This window comes from Podarcis vaucheri (genome assembly GCF_965113315.1).
Source record: "Podarcis vaucheri genome assembly, chromosome: 2".
Taxonomy (NCBI): Eukaryota; Metazoa; Chordata; class Lepidosauria; order Squamata; family Lacertidae; genus Podarcis; species Podarcis vaucheri.
This window is the reverse complement of record NC_138760.1, coordinates 74,521,684-74,538,510: the sequence shown is the minus strand read 5'-3', so window position 1 is coordinate 74,538,510 and position 16,827 is coordinate 74,521,684. Positions and strand designations below refer to the sequence as shown.

The 16,827-nt window shown below is 44.9% G+C and overlaps 1 protein-coding gene across 5 annotated transcripts in view; it reads right to left on the bottom strand.

The window, feature by feature from the left end:
• Window positions 1-619: 619 nt before the first annotated feature.
• Window positions 620-16,827, bottom strand: part of BRD8 (bromodomain containing 8) — a 37,091-nt gene continuing 20,883 nt past the window's right edge. For all 5 annotated transcript variants that reach the window (XM_082213756.1, XM_082213753.1, XM_082213755.1 and 2 more), the window contains 12 exons: window positions 16,695-16,787; window positions 15,252-15,320; window positions 14,808-14,985; window positions 14,388-14,492; window positions 13,067-13,111; window positions 7,618-7,917; window positions 6,753-7,226; window positions 6,266-6,408; window positions 4,857-4,946; window positions 3,213-3,281; window positions 1,569-1,799; window positions 620-1,058 (listed from right to left, as the gene is read on the bottom strand). In XM_082213756.1, the coding sequence (XP_082069882.1) occupies window positions 1,052-1,058; window positions 1,569-1,799; window positions 3,213-3,281; window positions 4,857-4,946; window positions 6,266-6,408; window positions 6,753-7,226; window positions 7,618-7,917; window positions 13,067-13,111; window positions 14,388-14,492; window positions 14,808-14,985; window positions 15,252-15,320; window positions 16,695-16,787 (1,804 nt within the window). In that variant the 3' untranslated portion in view covers window positions 620-1,051. The remainder of the gene's footprint in view (window positions 1,059-1,568; window positions 1,800-3,212; window positions 3,282-4,856; window positions 4,947-6,265; window positions 6,409-6,752; window positions 7,227-7,617; window positions 7,918-13,066; window positions 13,112-14,387; window positions 14,493-14,807; window positions 14,986-15,251; window positions 15,321-16,694; window positions 16,788-16,827) is intronic.

The window sequence follows — 16,827 nt, the reverse complement described above, 5'->3', positions numbered from 1 at the left end:
CAGTTTCTCCCCAGTCCAACTTTAGCTTCTGCTGCATTATGCTCAAACTCTGTGGGACAGAGAAGAGGCAGAGTCTAACAGTTTCCTGGTACTTTGCAAAGCCGCTGTCATTATATCTGGACTTGTCATAAAGGTGATCCTGTTTTCACAGGTATAATTGAAGTGAAGCGTAGTGTGGTATTTGTTTTCCCTTTTTCTTTCCTCGTGGTCATTATCTACTCCTCTCCTTTTATATTAGGCATTCACAAATAATTTATCATTATTGGTGGAGAACTCCCAATATCTCTTACGCCCTTGCCAAATTAGGCCAAGCCTAGTGATAACTACTTGGTAACTAGTAAAGGTGAGTACAATGGATGCAGCTTCAGAGAGTAGTGTTCTGCTAGGGAGGCATGAACAGACTTCATTTGTGCCAGTGTTGAAACCAACAAAGCTACCTTGCTTGGGTACTAACAGTGGCATCATGTGGGTTTTGGTTGTTGTTGTTTTTTGCCTCCAAAATAATGTTTGCAGATAACTGCATGCTCTTTCAGTTTTAGAATTTTCTAAAAAGAAAGCCAACACAGATTTTTAAAAGAAATCTTTCGGAATCTAGAACAGAACTGTTCTGGAACGGTAATACACAACATAACATTTATTTTCTGGAAATGTAAGTTCTACAACCCCTTGTTGGTGCCTGCTACCAAAAATGGGGCTTAGCTTTCGGGGACAACAAGTCTTGCCTGTGTTATGGCTTGTAGGTTCTTTAACTTTCTTTTTCATCCATTAAACTTCAACTGAGACTCCTGGGTGAGGACAAGACAACACGGTTCCAGGAATAAACAACAGGAAAAAACATAGTATCTGTAGTCTAAAAACTGACTTTTCTAATACATATAAACCTGTTATGACTAATACTTTGGGACATATAATAGATAACAAAAGCTCTTAGGGAAGTGGAGGGGCATCAGACTGCTGAACTGTGGTTATCTTAACAACTTTTCTGTAGAGCCAGACTGAAGGTATCAAGGTTGAAATCCGGCTTCTGGGCTAGCCTGATTCTTCTGGCTCCTCAACATCTATAAATCGAAAGAAAGACAGTAAATCTCCCAGTTCCCTAAGGATTTATCATGTTCCAGAATAGCCTGTATCTATGCCTACATAAACCTCATTACGAAGGGCTGCAGAAAATACCAGGTTCAATCCCTGGCATCTCCAGGCATCCCGTCTGACATCTTGGAGGGCCGCTGTCTATCACCATAGACAATGCTAAGCTAGGCAGACCAATGGTCTGACTTGATATAAGGCAGTTTCCTATGTTCCTGCTTAGGGAGCCGAGGGACTTTTTAATAATCTATATGCCTTGCAGGTTGGCAGAAAATTCTACTCATTATTGGGAAATCTAAGGAAGAGGCTTTCACCTTGAGATGAATAGCACTCATGTTTGGGAGACACAAGCAGAGATGCCTTACCCAATAACATCCTGTGAATAAATGGTTGGGTTTCCACTCATTTGTTCCCTACAGGTATGGGAGCATGGCAAAGGGGAGGCTGATGTGGTTTTCCCCCTTTGAAGACAATCCTCTCACCTTCTCACAAAGCCCTGCATTTCCTCCGAGCACAGGAGTGCCTCGCCCAGCATCTGAAGCTGCTCCAGGACTTCTCGTTGCATCTCCAGAGCAATGCGATGTATATGGTGGTTGGAGTTATTGTACATGATGGCATTCTGGAACATCAGCATGAGATCCCGCTGGAACTGCACCATATTCTGAATGCGGCCCTTGGAGAGGCTCCTCTTTATGGAGGAAAGATCGGCTGGCCTTCAGAAAGGAGGGAGAAGTAAGTTGCAATTGTCTGTCATTCTGTCAAAGTTGTTAAGAAAAAATTACATTGTCTCTCAAAGAAGGATTTGGGCGGTTATAGATTGGAAACTAGCAGAATTTTAACTTGTCAAAGGAAATATCCAATCCTTAGAGTAAGAATTTCTGTTCCTCCATCAGCGGGTGGTGGCAGTTACTGGCTTGTGTTGTACAGTGGATTTAATCTTCAAACATACTTTTCTTTGGTTGAAATCAGCCCCTTCCCTCAATTTGGATCAGGTATATGATGATTCTGGGGGTGCGTTTAACCCTTCACATACCCATACTGCTTCTTAATACATAAATCACACACTAAAGCTGCTATTATCCACAAAGTGGGTAGATAGGAAGATGGGTACAATACAGGCAACTGTCTTTTCTCATCTAAATAATAGCCTCTGGGGGAGTGATTCGTGTTAGGGAATCTGCCCCAGTACTGAAGTCCCAATCCAAATCACATCCTCTACCTAACTGCTTTTCAATCAATAATAATTGTTGGGTGGGTAAGGGGAGGGAATGGGAGACTGACTCATGAACCTCATCGATCCCACCATTGCATCCAGGAAGGCTTCTCCTGATCCAGATGTTATGGAGTAATAGAGCTGAGTGTCATAAGTGTACTGATGGCATCTGGCCCCAAAATGCCCAATGACTGCTTCCCAACAGCTTCATGTAGGTATTCAATGGCATAGGGGATAAAATAGTGCCTGGCAGGATCCCATAATTTAACCACCAAAGGGGCCAAAAAGTACTCTCTCAATGTAGGTAGGACTGGAACCCCCCATTTCTCATTTCATGGAGCCAGTACAAGAGGCTATATGGACAATAGTATCAAAAGCAGCAGAGAGGCAGAAAAGCAAGAGAAAATCTGACTCAGTGCCATAGCCAAGCCTGAACCCAGATTGGAATGGGTTTAAATGCTCTGTGTCATCCAAGAATGCTTGCAGCCGCCCTGCCACTACTCTCTCCACCACCAAGAAATTGGTAGCTGCAACTGGATAGTAGTTACTCCAGGTCGAAAGGCCCAGGGCCAGTTTCTTCAAGTGTGTTCACCCCACCGTCTCTTTCAAGACAGCTGGAACCACCCCATCATACAATAAAAGGTTCTCCATGCCTTGGACCCAAGGAATCAAACTCCCTCTGGTAGATTTAAGAAGCTAGGAGGGACAGGGGTGAAGAGGGCATGTGGTCAGACCTATTGCCACCAGCATCTTATCCATATTAACTTGACTGCATAAGCTGAAACTGATCCTGTAACATATCATAGACTCTGGACAATTTGGCTGAAACTGCAACCATGGCAGTTGTTGTGACTTGTAGCCACTCCACAGCCTTATTCTCCATACCAGCTCTCCCTCCACTTTCTCAGCTGACCTTTTCACCACATCTTTGTAACCAGGAGCCTGCTTCTCGGAAACGGGCTTCAGAAAGGGGCCGCTGTATCTAAGGGGGAGACAGAGATGAAGAGAGCTAAATAGGCTTCCCCATGTGCATTACACAACCCCTTGACTCACCACCGGACTTCATGCCACACCCTTTTCTGTATCTCAGAATGACTGGTGGGGATGACAGTGATTGGCAGATGGAAGTCAATCAGCTAAGAAATCACAATATAACAATTAGAAAGGAAGGGTGAAATGCTCAGGGTAGAACCATGCACAGGTTTGTGCTTTACAGGGGGCAGCTCTGAATGCTGTGTATGCATAATGTCAGACTAAGAGAATCAGGCCAGGATAGGCTGAGAAAAAGGGACACATTCAGCTGTTGTTCCATCTTCCAATTCTAATTACAGTCATACCTAATTACAGTCATACCTTGGGTTAAATATGCTTCAGGTTGAGCGTTTTCAAGTTATGCTCCACGGCGACCCGGAAGTAACGGAGCGCATTACTTCTGGGTTTCGCCGCTCGCGCATGCGCAGACGCTCAAAATGACATCACGCACATGCGCAGAAGCGGCGAGATGCGATCCGCAGATGCATGTTACGTTCTACTCAGGATGCGAACGGGGCTCCGGAACGGATCCCGTTCGCATCCAGAGGTACCACTGTATGGGGAAGGGCTGTAGCTCAGTGGAAGAGCATCTGTTGTGGTTGCAAATGATTGCAGTTCAGTCTCCAGACAAGTCTGAAAATGTCCCTAGTCTGAAATCTGGAGGATAGTTGCCAGTCAGAGTAGACAATGCTAAGCTAGAGGGACAAATAGTCTGATTTGGTATAAGGTGGCTTCCTACATTCCTAACCCTAATACATATAGGACACTCCATTTCCTCTGGGCTTCAGTTCTGGGATCCCAGTGTCCTCCCCCATATTTTCACCAGTTCTCTCCGAGCTTGATCCACAGATTCTTCTGTTGGAGCTTTGACTCCCTCAATATCCAACTCTGGTCTTTCCACACAGGCTTTAAAGTCTTAGGTTTACTCTCACTGTAGCAGTACTAAATTTTGGCACATATCCTCTATTTATCTATTTCCTCCTCTTAAATTTCAACCCACCCACCCCTCACCTTACACACATAGTTCACCCTCTTAATAACCACCAGATACAGGCAGTCGCTCCTGTTTACCCAAATCCACCTTGATAAATTTGATGCTGCTTGCCAAAAAAACCACAGGGTGATAATCTCAGAAGTGTATTGGATTTTAGTATCATGGAGCAAGTCTGATACGATTTCTGCTATTAAATTTTTTTTAGCAGATGCGGTAAATGCAATAAGCATGGTGCCTAGGTTACTGAATGTATAGATGCAACGCTACACCACTCCAAGAATTGAAACAATTTGAAAGAGGAAAACTGCAGCGTCAGGAAGTGGGACAGCAGGAGATTTCAGTCTAGAGCAGACTGTGCAAAAGGTTGCATCTCTTAAATTGGGGGGAGGAGAGGACCCTCACAGGAAGTGGCATGCAGACACAGACAAATCGCAAGATGCTCTTGAATGGTTAGTATCAAACAGCCATGAAGATGTGCTACTGTGGATGCAGCCTTAGTCTTCTTCGCCTCCATAAACCTTAATAACACACCTGTGGCCAGCCACCATCTTCCAGATGGACAACAAAGTTCTTTTGAAAAGCAAATGCTGCTGGAGAGGGTCATCTTGGCTCAGCCGCATCCTATACAGATAAGAAACGGAACAGATTTATTCCCATCAGGAAAAAGAAATTGGTGGGATGAAATGTGTTATTGGACCAGTGATGCAGCTAAGGATTGTTAGCCCCCGATGGAAAAAGAAATTTGTACAACTTACCAATGAAAGTTAGTAAATGAAGGGGTTAAGGAACACAGAACTGTAAATTTCTAGAGAAGGCCCAGCTAAGATACACCCCCTCACCTTCAGGGAGGGGGGAAGTATTGTTTGTTCCCTGCTCCTCTCTCCCTCTTCTTTTTGAATCATGCAACTGACCAGACACATGAGGCTGGCACCAGGGGCGCCGACTTATAAAAAATATTGGGGGAGCCCATGAATAATAAATAATGAATAATAAATGAAAGCTCATGAATAATAAATAAGCTCATGAATATGCAAATAAAGTGGCGCCGCCTCCTCGTGAGCGAATAGGGGAGAGCGTGCTGCACCTATTAATCAGCTCCGAAGAAAATTGGGTGGAGCTTTTGCTCGGGAGGGAGGGCAGGAGGCATGCAGCCCGACCCTGTGCATTTTGGGCTGGGGGAGGGGCAGTGGTGGCGCTCTGCTGGAGGGGCGCCCGAGATTATTGGGGGGGCGGAGCCCCCCAAACGAATTTTTGAGGGAGCTCGGGCCCCCTCAGGCCCCATGGAGTCGGCGCCTATGGCTGGCACTCCCTGTCCAAACTCCACGCTTGAATGTACCCTTTTCGTATTTTGTACTCAGTAAGTTTTTACCTGTGTTGTTTTTGCTGTAGCATTGATTGATGCATGAGTGTGACCTTTACTTAATATAAGTAAAGCATTTAAACTTATGAAAGTTTGTGCTCTATCAACTCTGAGAATGGTAGAGACAGGGGAACACAATTAGTACCCAGTGCTTAATACTGGGACATTTAAAGGTCTAACAACCTATATTTGCCACGCTTTGCAAACACTGCATATATTTTAGTTTTAAACTCTGCTGGGGGCCCTTTTGACTACAGAGTGAGTCAGCCCCATGTTTTTTTTAATTCAGGCAGTCAGCCGTTTTTTGTTTTCTTTTGTAATTTCCCCCACACATGGAATATCTGGATTAACTAGTATTCCCCAGTTATTTCCTAACAAAGAGTTCCCCACGCCTCTTCTAGAGGGAGCTTTAGGCTGCAACCTAAGCTTAGCTGGGAGCCAGGCCCACATAACTCAGTGGGGTTTACTTCTGAGTAGACCTGAGCAGTATTGCATGGTGAGATGACTGGCTACGCTTAAAGTACTAAGCCTGAAGAGCAGGTATGGTGCCATTTCTGAGCTTTGTGCCACCATTACTCACAAAGGCAAAGAAGCTGTACTTGTGGTAGGAGAGCTCATCAAGGGTGTTCCATAGGGACTGGAGTCATCGTTGCTGTAACTCAGGTGGAAGTCACAATCTTTCCAGTCTTCAGCTTGTTCTTCAGTGTGTTCCGCAGCCACTTCCTGGTGAACACAAAATAGGCATGAGCTGAATTGGCAAAGTAACAATTGGAATATCAAACTTAGGGCCAGATGCCCATGATGGAAGATACAAGGATTCTAACTGGGTGGATCCATCTTTTCTCCAGCAGTCACGCCCTCCCAAGCAACTTGTTCTCACTTTCCCCCTTCCCACCAACAATCAAGGCTAGCTCACAGATTTCATCTTTCCCTTGGTGCTTATCAACTTTCACTTCACTGTGCTTCTCCTTTCCAAAGAATATGACCTCTATCCCAAAATGGGGAGATGAGGCACAGAGACAGAGACCTAGTCCTAAAACTCGACTTGTGAGAGTTTCACCACTCACCTCTACGTTTTGTGGCACCCCATCCTTCAGCGTTCTCCAACTGAAGGAAGTATCATTTGTAAGCTCTAATGAGTAGTCATCTTCATCTGTTTCTCCTGCACTTTCCACAACGCTATGCGGCATCTTCTTTTCCAAATCCCCATCAGGATTGTCATCCTGAATCTGAGAGTCTCCTGACTCCTCACACAGATGCTGTTGCTCTTCCATTCCTTCTGCTTCCCAATTCATAACTGGCAACTCTTCTGAGACCTGAAATGCCAACTTTCCCCTTCCCTGGGAAGTAGCTCTCTTTTTCAGAACCTGAAGCTGACTTCCTTTAGCCACTTCCTCCTCTTGGTGGATCACAGATCCTTTTATGTCTCCTTCATGATCCAGCAATCCCCTTCCAGGCAACTCCCCAGCACTGCAAGGTGCCTGTGGACCCTGGGCCAGGTATGTGCTGCCAATGCAAAGCGGCTCCATCAAATGAGTTACCTGGAAGAGAGGGTGACAGGCTAAACAGCTTAAGACCATTACAGAATTAGTGACATTACAGAACTATATGCAGATCTGTCCATTCAACACATCTTTTGTCCTAATGGGCATAGGATAGAGACGCAGCCAAAACACAGAATAACACTCCATGGGCATGTGAATAGAAGTGCATCTGGGCAAAGACACCCTTCCACTTTTGAATTAGAGGGCAGGCACCAACCCTTGTCAACACATTTATCCTGAACCTCTATCTCCAGGTACTTTTACCCAATTGCATACAGAAATGGCCAGTCTGCGACGTGGACTGGGAGCACTATTTTTTCAGCCAATTGACAAGGTCACCCACCACCACCTCCGCCTTTTCCTCAACTGCACCCATCAGCAGCCATACCTCTGACAGGAACCTCAAGATAGCATCCTGCTTGTACCTCCCAGCCTCTTCTTGGTCCCCTCTGCTGGCATCTTCCCATGGCAGAGGACCACTCATTCCCAGCTGACTCTCCTCCTCTTGGCTGCTGCTCTCCTCGACCTCCTCCTCAGCAGTTTCTTCCCCCTTTCTCCAGCAGCCTAGTTCCAGGTCAAGATCTGAGCTAGAGCCTGGGGAGCCCTGGGGAGACTGGCAGCAGCTGCTCTTCTCAGACTCCGTGAAGAATTCTTCTTTGGACTCCAGCCAGGTCCACACGTGACCCATCTACAAGAGGTACACGAGATGGGAAGAGGGTTTGTCACTCGCTCACGTGCTAGCTTCAGATCAGATCAGGTGTTCGAGCAAGGTAGTAAAGGAGCCAAGTTCAAACCCTGAAATCTGTTGTGGTAATGCTCTCAGCTGTGACTTGAAAGAACTTTAACTAAAAATTATCTCTAGCTTCTAATTGTCTATGTGGTACTGCACATCTGCTAAGTCCCACAGCAATCCAAATGGTGAGCCAGGAGTGGGTTGCTGAAGTCTTGGGTTATATCACCAGGTTTGCTAGCAGTGGGGATTGGGAACAGGGCAACCCAGAAGTGGCTCAATGGCAGAGCACCTGCTTTGCCTGCAGAAGGGACCAGGATCAAACCCTGGTATCTCCAAGTACGGGTAGGAATGTCCTTTGCCTGAAACCCAATTGTATTGCTTATGCTGGGATCACTCAACTGGTGATTATCCAGTTATTCTTTTGATTATCCCTGAAAGATTCTTTGGGGTGGAGAAAATCAGTACAGTGGTGCCTCGCAAGACGAAATTAATTCGTTCCGTAAGTTTTTTCTTCTTGCGAGTTTTTCGTCTTGCGAAGCACGGTTTCCCATAGGAATGCATTGAAAATCAATTAATGCGTTCCTAGGGAAACCGCTTGCCAGGCTGGCGGTGCGGAGAAGGGCTTTTCTCCGCACCGCAAGCCTTCAGGACAGGTACGGGAACAGAGGGGAAGGCGCGCAGCGCTTTCCCTCTGTTCCCGGGGCTTGCGTGGGAGGAGGGTTTTTCCTCCCCACCGCCAACATTCAGAACAGCATTCTCCTCCTCCCACCCCAAGTCTTCAGGAAAGCCATCCGATGCCGGGCGGCGGGAGAAGGTGTCCCCCCCCGCCCGGCATCGGAGCTTCATTCCGATGCCGCGCGGCGGGAGGAGGCGTCCCCCCCCCGCCCGGCATCGGAGCTTCGTTCCGATGCCGCCGGCGGGAGGAGGTCCGAGGACAGTGGGGAAGACGCGCTGCGCTTCCCCGCTGTCCCGGAGATTTCCCTATGGGCTGTCGTCTTGTGAAGCAAGCCCATAGGGAAATTCGTTTTGCGAAGCGCCTCCAAAACGGAAAACCCTTTCGTCTAGCGGGTTTTCCGTCTTGCGAGGCGTTCGTCTTGCGGGGTACCACTGTAAGTCGTTTTTGCTGACAAAACCCGAGGGTGTCTTAAAACATTATGACGGTTTCTTATTTTACTCTCATTGGTGACAATATAAATTTTAGTAGACGCATGTTTTGAAGCAACACATTGAAGCGTTTGCGGAGATATCATGGTCGAAAGTGGTGGAGAAGCTGAGGTTGACGAGCCCTAGGTGGGTCCCCAGGGCTCTCTATCCAACTCTCAGGACTCTCCCCCCAGCCATTTCCCCTCCTCAGCCCACATCCCTCATGTGTTTTCTGTTCCTCCTCAGGCACTGGTTTCCATCTGCCCCACCCAGCCTGTCCCAGACTGTGACTTTGAGAACAGCAGCAGCTAGGAAGAGAGGATTTCAGGGATGTTTGTGGGTGGGTGGGTGTAGTTTTATAATTTGTGTGTTTTTCAATTTGATCCTTTTACATGATTTTGTATGTTTTATGGTTTTCATGCATTGTGATTTGCTGTTATTTTTATTGATTATGGATTGGTAAATTCTTTATTGTGGTATGTGTGAGCTGTTTAATTATTTGCTGTTGTTTAATTTTACTGTGTATTATTAGATCCTGATGGGTTGTTGATTGTTGCATTGTTTGATATAGGTTGTCTATTTTAAAGTTGTGATTTTTTTTATATTGATCAGATTGTTATTATTAATGCTTTATTATGTGTTGGAAGCCGCCCAGACTGTCGTAATAAAAATAAAATATTATATTATTTTCCTGTGCCCTCCTTGACAGCTTTTGCTGGGTTAAAATGTGTCTTGCTTGCTTGTATGGAGGACAGGTGTACTGTAGGTGTATAGAAACATCCACACAGTTGTAACGTAGCCTACTGTACAAAGGTCAAAAATAACATCCATTTCTCTGAGCACGTTTGTCTCTGGCTGCAGCCAACAATGACATGTCGCTCCCAGAAGGTATGAACCACAATGAAGGCCTCTGCACACCAGCTGGCTGCCCCTATAAGACCTAAACAATAATAGTTTCAAGTCTCTGGCGTCTCCAGTTTGAAAAGTGGGCAAGGGAGAAAGAGTTCTTAGGTAGCAGGGCTGGGAAGGGACACCTATCCATGATATTGGATCAGGCATGGAGATCTTGTTGTTAGACTCCAACTTCTATCAAGTGCAGTCGGTATGACCAATAGTCAGAGCTGACAGGAGTTGAAGTTCAACATCATCTGGAAAGCCACAGGCTCGCCATCCCTGCCTTGCAGAGTCACTACCAATGAGCATAGCTGTGCACAGCACATTTAATGAGGGTGTGTATGCAGGGGTTTTGCATTTTTTCCCAAGGATGAATATTTATTGAATACATAATCATAAAGGACACTGTTTGATAAATAAACTGAAGAAACTAAAATGTAACTTTTTATTATCAACTAAACAAAAAATACCAAATTTTTGCTGCCGTGATAACGAAATGTCATGACCTTTAAACAGATGAGTTAAACCAAATTGACCAAAACAGATTATGGTTTCATCATCTTCCTGTCCTAGGAAGGAGGCAAGTGGTGCTTGGAGGGAGACAGAGCCATGAGACAGACACAGGCAAAAGAAAAAGGCTGCAGCTTCTGCCTGCATCTGTATATGTAAGCAATTAGCTCCAGCAGCAACAGTAAGGAGGAAACTGCAGATCCATTCTAGGCTTTTTAGTCTGTCTCTCTGTCTGCTTCCCTCTTCCCCACTTCTGCCGCCTTAGTCTCTCCTCCCATAGCCACTTCCCTGTGGGTTGCGCCACCTGAGGCAGCCAGGCTGCTGCTCCATGCTCTCTCCTCCTTGCTATGAGCTCATGTTTTGAAACATTAGTGTGTCTGGGCACACATAGCACATAGCCAATGAGAAGAGACAGTACTGGACTACCACATGCCAGCAGAGGGCCATGGCCAACGTTGACGTTGACGTTACTATCCTGCATCTAGAGACAGGTAGAAACTCATATATCACAGCACTGGGTTTGATAGACTAGTTCAAAGTTCTCCAGAAAGACCAAAACTGCAATGAAAAATACAATTGTTTCCTTTTGCTCTTCAGCAACAGATCTCTGAAGAGCAAAGGCAACTATTTTTTCAGCACCTGGGCTGGGAGGAGAGACTTCTCTTTATGATGGGGAGGAAGATGGGAGCTAGCAGACCTGTTTGAAATTGCTTGACAGGTCTGATCTAGCTGATGGATTTGCCATTCTGGACTACGTAGTCAAAACATTGATTCACAGTATGTGTAGGTCTTTACAAACAAGTTTTTCTTAGAGAGGGTGGTAATATAAATAAATCAATGCAGCCAGCACGCCTTGCTCTACAGGATTCTCTACTACAGTTTATTATACACATTTACACTCCACAAATACAAAAAAATCTGTACACTTCACATTACAGTACGTACTAGCCACCAGTTGCTAGCTAATATGAGGACACTAATAGGACCCCAGTACTGCTGCCCTACAACAGGCAGTGGGGCTGCTCTCTTGTTTCTGGGATTACCCTGGTTACACATTCCAGGATGATAGATATTCTTTATTACTGACAGGTCAGCCCTTCCCTGTCCATAGCCATTTCATCCTCAGGATCAGGAAGGTTCTCATTTTGCTTCCTGGGTTCAGATACCAAAGACTGGGCTGTTTCTTATCTTCAGCATCATTTCTTCATCTTCATATCTGCTTCAATGGCACAACGCCTCCCTCTGGTTCCCCCATCCTAATCAAAATGCAAAGAGAAGGGAAGGCACTGTTATTAGCAAGACTGTGACAAAAGGAAAGACTGCTGGCTGCCATCTGTGTTGCCAGGAAAGACAGACTGCACAGACAGGCAGTACCACTTGCCTTCCTAAAACACAGAGGACTACTTTATGAAACCAGCTACAGAGTTTGCATGTGAACTCAAAAGGGGAAAGGGGGAAATGGACTTTTGGCATTGGCATATGTGATGATGTGTTTGCCCCATGTGAAAAGTTCCAAGTCATTTCTTTCAGTGGGCAGAAATGATGCTGACTAACATACCTGATCAACTGCTGCTCTTTACAGAAGTTCTCTTCCAGGTGGGTGACCCTGCCACTATCTCCCTAGCATGTCCTCACAGCGGCTCTCTGTGAATGTACGGAAGCTAGAGAGATCACTTCCATCTGCTGCCCACTCCATCTGGCTGCCTTTCCTCATGCTTCTCTGTCTTTAATAAATAGGCATTAGAAAACAATCCCTACCCGCATTCCCTTGGGTGGAGGATGAACCTGCCAAAACACATCTTTGGGCAGAACAGCAGCTTTCTTACTATAGGACCATGGCTGCATCCATGGAAACAAAACACTGTATTTTAGTGTTCTTGCAATGTACACTGTCTAGAACTATCCCATAGTTTGGAGGAGGCTTCAACACAAACTGTTGCAAGAAGTATGTATGAAACAGCAGCTCATATATAACTAGATTTCTCTTTACAGCAGGGGAAGCTGTTATTGATACAACCCTTCCTGGGGATCTTTTCCTCTGCAATTCTCAGAATAATTTCACAATTTTATTGTTGTGCTATGTCTTACAGAAAGCTGCTCTGAGAGTCCTGTGAGCTACGAAGGCAGGAACCAAGCTTTAGATGTGAACAATTAAATCCAACATAGGGGTGCAGAGAAAACAAGGGAAGAGCTGCAAGCCAAGGATATTACTCTGCAATGTGGACTTTAGTGTGTAACTTTACCCTTTATGCAAGAGTTGCCTTTTTAAATGTAGAGTCTTGTGATCTACCCAAAGCCAGAATGGAAGGAGAAAGACTGAAGAAATGAAAGGAAGTGAGCAGCCTGCAGCCAGAAATAACAAAAAGTCCCCCACTTTCCCCCAGACATCCAATCACGAAACAATACACTGAAGCACAAGGGGGTAGAGACATTTCATGTGTTTCAGCAACCCCAATATGACCATAGTCTGATTGTAATTTTAGAAAGCCCCTCATCATGCAGACACTGTCCCCATATTGTTATTGTGCTGCTGAAAGCGTAATCATTAAGTACTTACAAAGAGAGAAAGGAGGAAGGCAGGGGAGCCCATGGGGACACTGTCCTGTTAAAAGACAAACAGAAGTAGCAAATGAATTTGATGGAAATATACACACCCACACACACAGGAAGACAACAAGACAAGACAACGTGGCAGTCTAAACCATGGTTTCTCAAACCATGGTCTGGGACCCACCAGAGGGCATTGGGCCACTTTCTAGCATCCTCAGTGTCACAGCCTCCCCTGTGCTTCCTCACTTGCCTCCTAACTGCACTATAGCCTTTTGGCTGGACCAAAGGCAGCACCAGCAAATTCTAATCAGAAGGCAGGAAAGTTCAGGTGGGGAGGAGGTAAAGAAGGTCTCCCTCCTCTCAGGGAAAAGGGACAGAAGAGGTGTTGAAGGAAGTTAGAAAGTAAGATAAAAAATTAATATTTATTGTTATTATTGATACTAATAAGAAAATAAACAAACTGGGAATAAAAAAGAAGGGTCTAAGAAAGGAAAGCTATTATAGGAAGAAGTGAATATAAAAGGACCAGAGAAGAGGAATGAAACAGGCAGTTTGGGTTGGTGGGTGGGTGGGGAAATAAGTACAAGTTGAGTGTGAAAGGAGAATAAGAAGAGATAGGTAATACTGCTTTAAAATGCAGGTGCAGGTGGAAAGGGAAAAATATAAAAGAAAAAGACTTCTCCAATTAGAATATCTGAATCAGTGAATCTGGCTTAATATGGGGAGACAGCCACAATACTTGCAGAGTAATGTTTGTACTTAGCTTGAGGAAAGGTGAGCTATGGAACTCCTTGCAACATCAAGGACAGCAATTTGCTAGCCAATTATGGCAAGCTCTTCCTCCCTCTGCCACTTTCTGACTGGTTCACCTCAATAATGTTCAATCATCTCAAGTTGGTGCTGGGGGTAGAAATTTGAGAACCCCTGGTCTAAACCAAAAAAGCGTGTCTCAATTGGGCTCCTGACTTCAAGTTTTGGAAAAGTGACTTCTCTGTCTCTAACCCACCACTCAGATAACAGAATAGAGCTGCTCTTCACACACTGAAATGCCAGCCCTCCTCATTTGGTAGCAATCCTCAACTTCAAGGACAAATTATTTTTTCAGTGTACTAGATATTGAAAAACGCAGGATATGGGGGCAAGGGAGAGGGACTACCACAGCCATCTTTGTTATTAATTAAACTGAAAGGGTAAGCCCATTTCTATTCCGAATGAGACTTCTAAATGAAGGATTCCAAAGCTCCTCTACTCCCCCTCAAATGGATGCATCTATCAAATGGCTCAAACAACCTCCCCCAAACAAATCAAAGGTTCTTGTTAGCCCCCACCTTCTCTGAAGCATCTTGTTTCCGAGTGGAATCTCGTCCACGCAGACTTTTTGCACTGATCCCAGACTCAGACGTCTGCATGATCAACTGTGTGGCTAGAAATTGCTGCAAGAAACCACATAATAGCTATTAAGGTTCTCAACATGAATGCAAGTTTAGTGGCTTGCTACAGAAACAATGGAGGTAACTTCAGTTTACTGGTTTGTTTCTAAGCCTGCATTCCTTTTGATTGATCGTAGGAATGGTAAATCATGCAGGGATGGTCAGACACCAGGTTTAACCTCCAAGAGGATCTTAAAAGCTAATGAGACAATAAAGATGCCGCAATGAGCAGGCATCTTCTCTAGTGTATTCACTGCTTCCCATACAACATCAGGATAGGAACAGTGCCCCACTGAAAACTTCCAACTGTGGCTTTACCTGAATCTGCTCCAAGACATCTCGCTGCATTTCCACAGCCATGTGGTATACATCATGGTCAGAGCTGTTGTACATGACAGCATTTTGGAACATCAGCATGATATCACGTTGGAACTCTGCTGTGGTCCGGATTAGCCCATTCTCAATATTCTTCTTAATGGTTGATAAATCCATTGGCCTGTCAATAAAACAGCAGACAAACGTTACCGAAGAAATTAAATTTATTAATACAATCTAAAAATATATTTAAAAAGAACTAAACTAGCTGTTCTCCCCACTTCTGCCAAGAATCTGATCATTGTACCTGATCAACTTTATTAATGCTAGATTGAAGAGACTGTCCCAGGTAAATGCCGGCAGTGTCTGAAATCCGCAGGCTGACCGACATCCAGGACAGATCTGTGACAGATGGCATCAAAACTAATGCAAAAACGGGTGACTCACCTCTGTACAATACTGTGGTAACCTGGAGCTATATCATCGGTCACGGGCTGCAAGAAGACATTGGCATACCTGTGCAACAAAAAATGTGTAAGACTAGCTACTGAAAGTTTGAGTACATACAAGGTCAGTGGAAGTAACACAACTTCCACATGCAGAAGTACAAAACTGTTTTCAACATGCTCTCCACTCATTTGCTCAATATGCTATAGCCAAGAGAATTCTACACCTCAAAATCCACCTTCTATGACTGGAGCTACACAAAGAGGAAACTATACACCAGTGTTATATATGCATATTTTTGTACCAGTTCCATCAAACTGGCAAAGCGCAGTTGGGACTTGAAAAATATGCACATTAGAGCAGTAGCAGATATGCAGTCAAATGGATGTATTGTGGATTGCACCACACAAAGATATGACACCCGCTGAACATAGAAGACAGGCTACCAGAATTCTGCTGCAGATGCCCATTGGTTTTGGAATAATATGGTAAGATCACTCAATACCTTTTCAGTTTTCTCCCATAGCCATCAGTACCTGGCATGTTTTGAGGGTTTATGTTTCAATTTGACAGCTTAGTTTTTCAAAATTTCATGGCATTTGCCAGGTTTTGTACTAAAGACTCGCATGGAAATGCCTAGAGTTGCAACATTTAATTGATTAAAAGTTTTAAAATATATTAAACTAAGCAATTATTCAACTAAAAAGATGCCCAATTAATTAAGTGCAAGTACTTCTAAAGACTGCAGATGGCAAACACCCTATTAAAAAGAGGCATTCCCCTTTCTCTTCACACACAAGGAAATGCCTCTTCTAGAATGAATGTTTGTACAACAGACACATGCAGCAGTTTCTCCTCTTCCTACACCAGGGGGTAGGGAACTGCCAGGTCATTTCTCCCAAACCATGGCCACACACACACCCATCAGCTGACATCACTGGTGACATCAGCTGATGAGTGGGAGGACAGGGTCTAATCCTGCATAGGCTACGCATTCCCAGCAGGGAACAAGTCCACGCAGTCAAGACAGCAGTTTAATCACAACAGCTACTTCAAAGACTTTAGGATAGCTCCTGCACTCCCATTTGTGGCTCCAGAGGCTCAAACAGGAACGTGGGGGTTGTTTTAAAGCCTTCTGCAAGTCTATCCCCACCTTTTTAAAGTCCCCAATCTTGGAGGCTTGAATGGGAACTGCAGAGAGACTTGGAAAAGGCTTTCTGAGTCTCCTCCTGCTCCCATTTTAAGCCTTTGCAATCAGTAGCTGAAAAGGGGAGCGTGCAGGAAGACTTGCAAAGCACAAGGGATTTTGACAGGTGGATGGCCCTGCCAACCTGTCAAATTTGCCCCATAAGGCAGATCCTGATAAAAGATCTGGCCCATGGAGCCAAAAAGGTTCTCCATTCCTGTTCTACATACTCGGACACTGGATGCAAGTTGATTTACCTGTGATTGGCTGCTGCTCTCCAAACTAACATAATAGCCTTTTTCCAGATCTTCTGGGCCTGAATAGCCTCCTGATCCTCACTGCAAACAGAGCTGAAGAGAAAAAGGCATCTATTAGAAAAGGACACCCAAA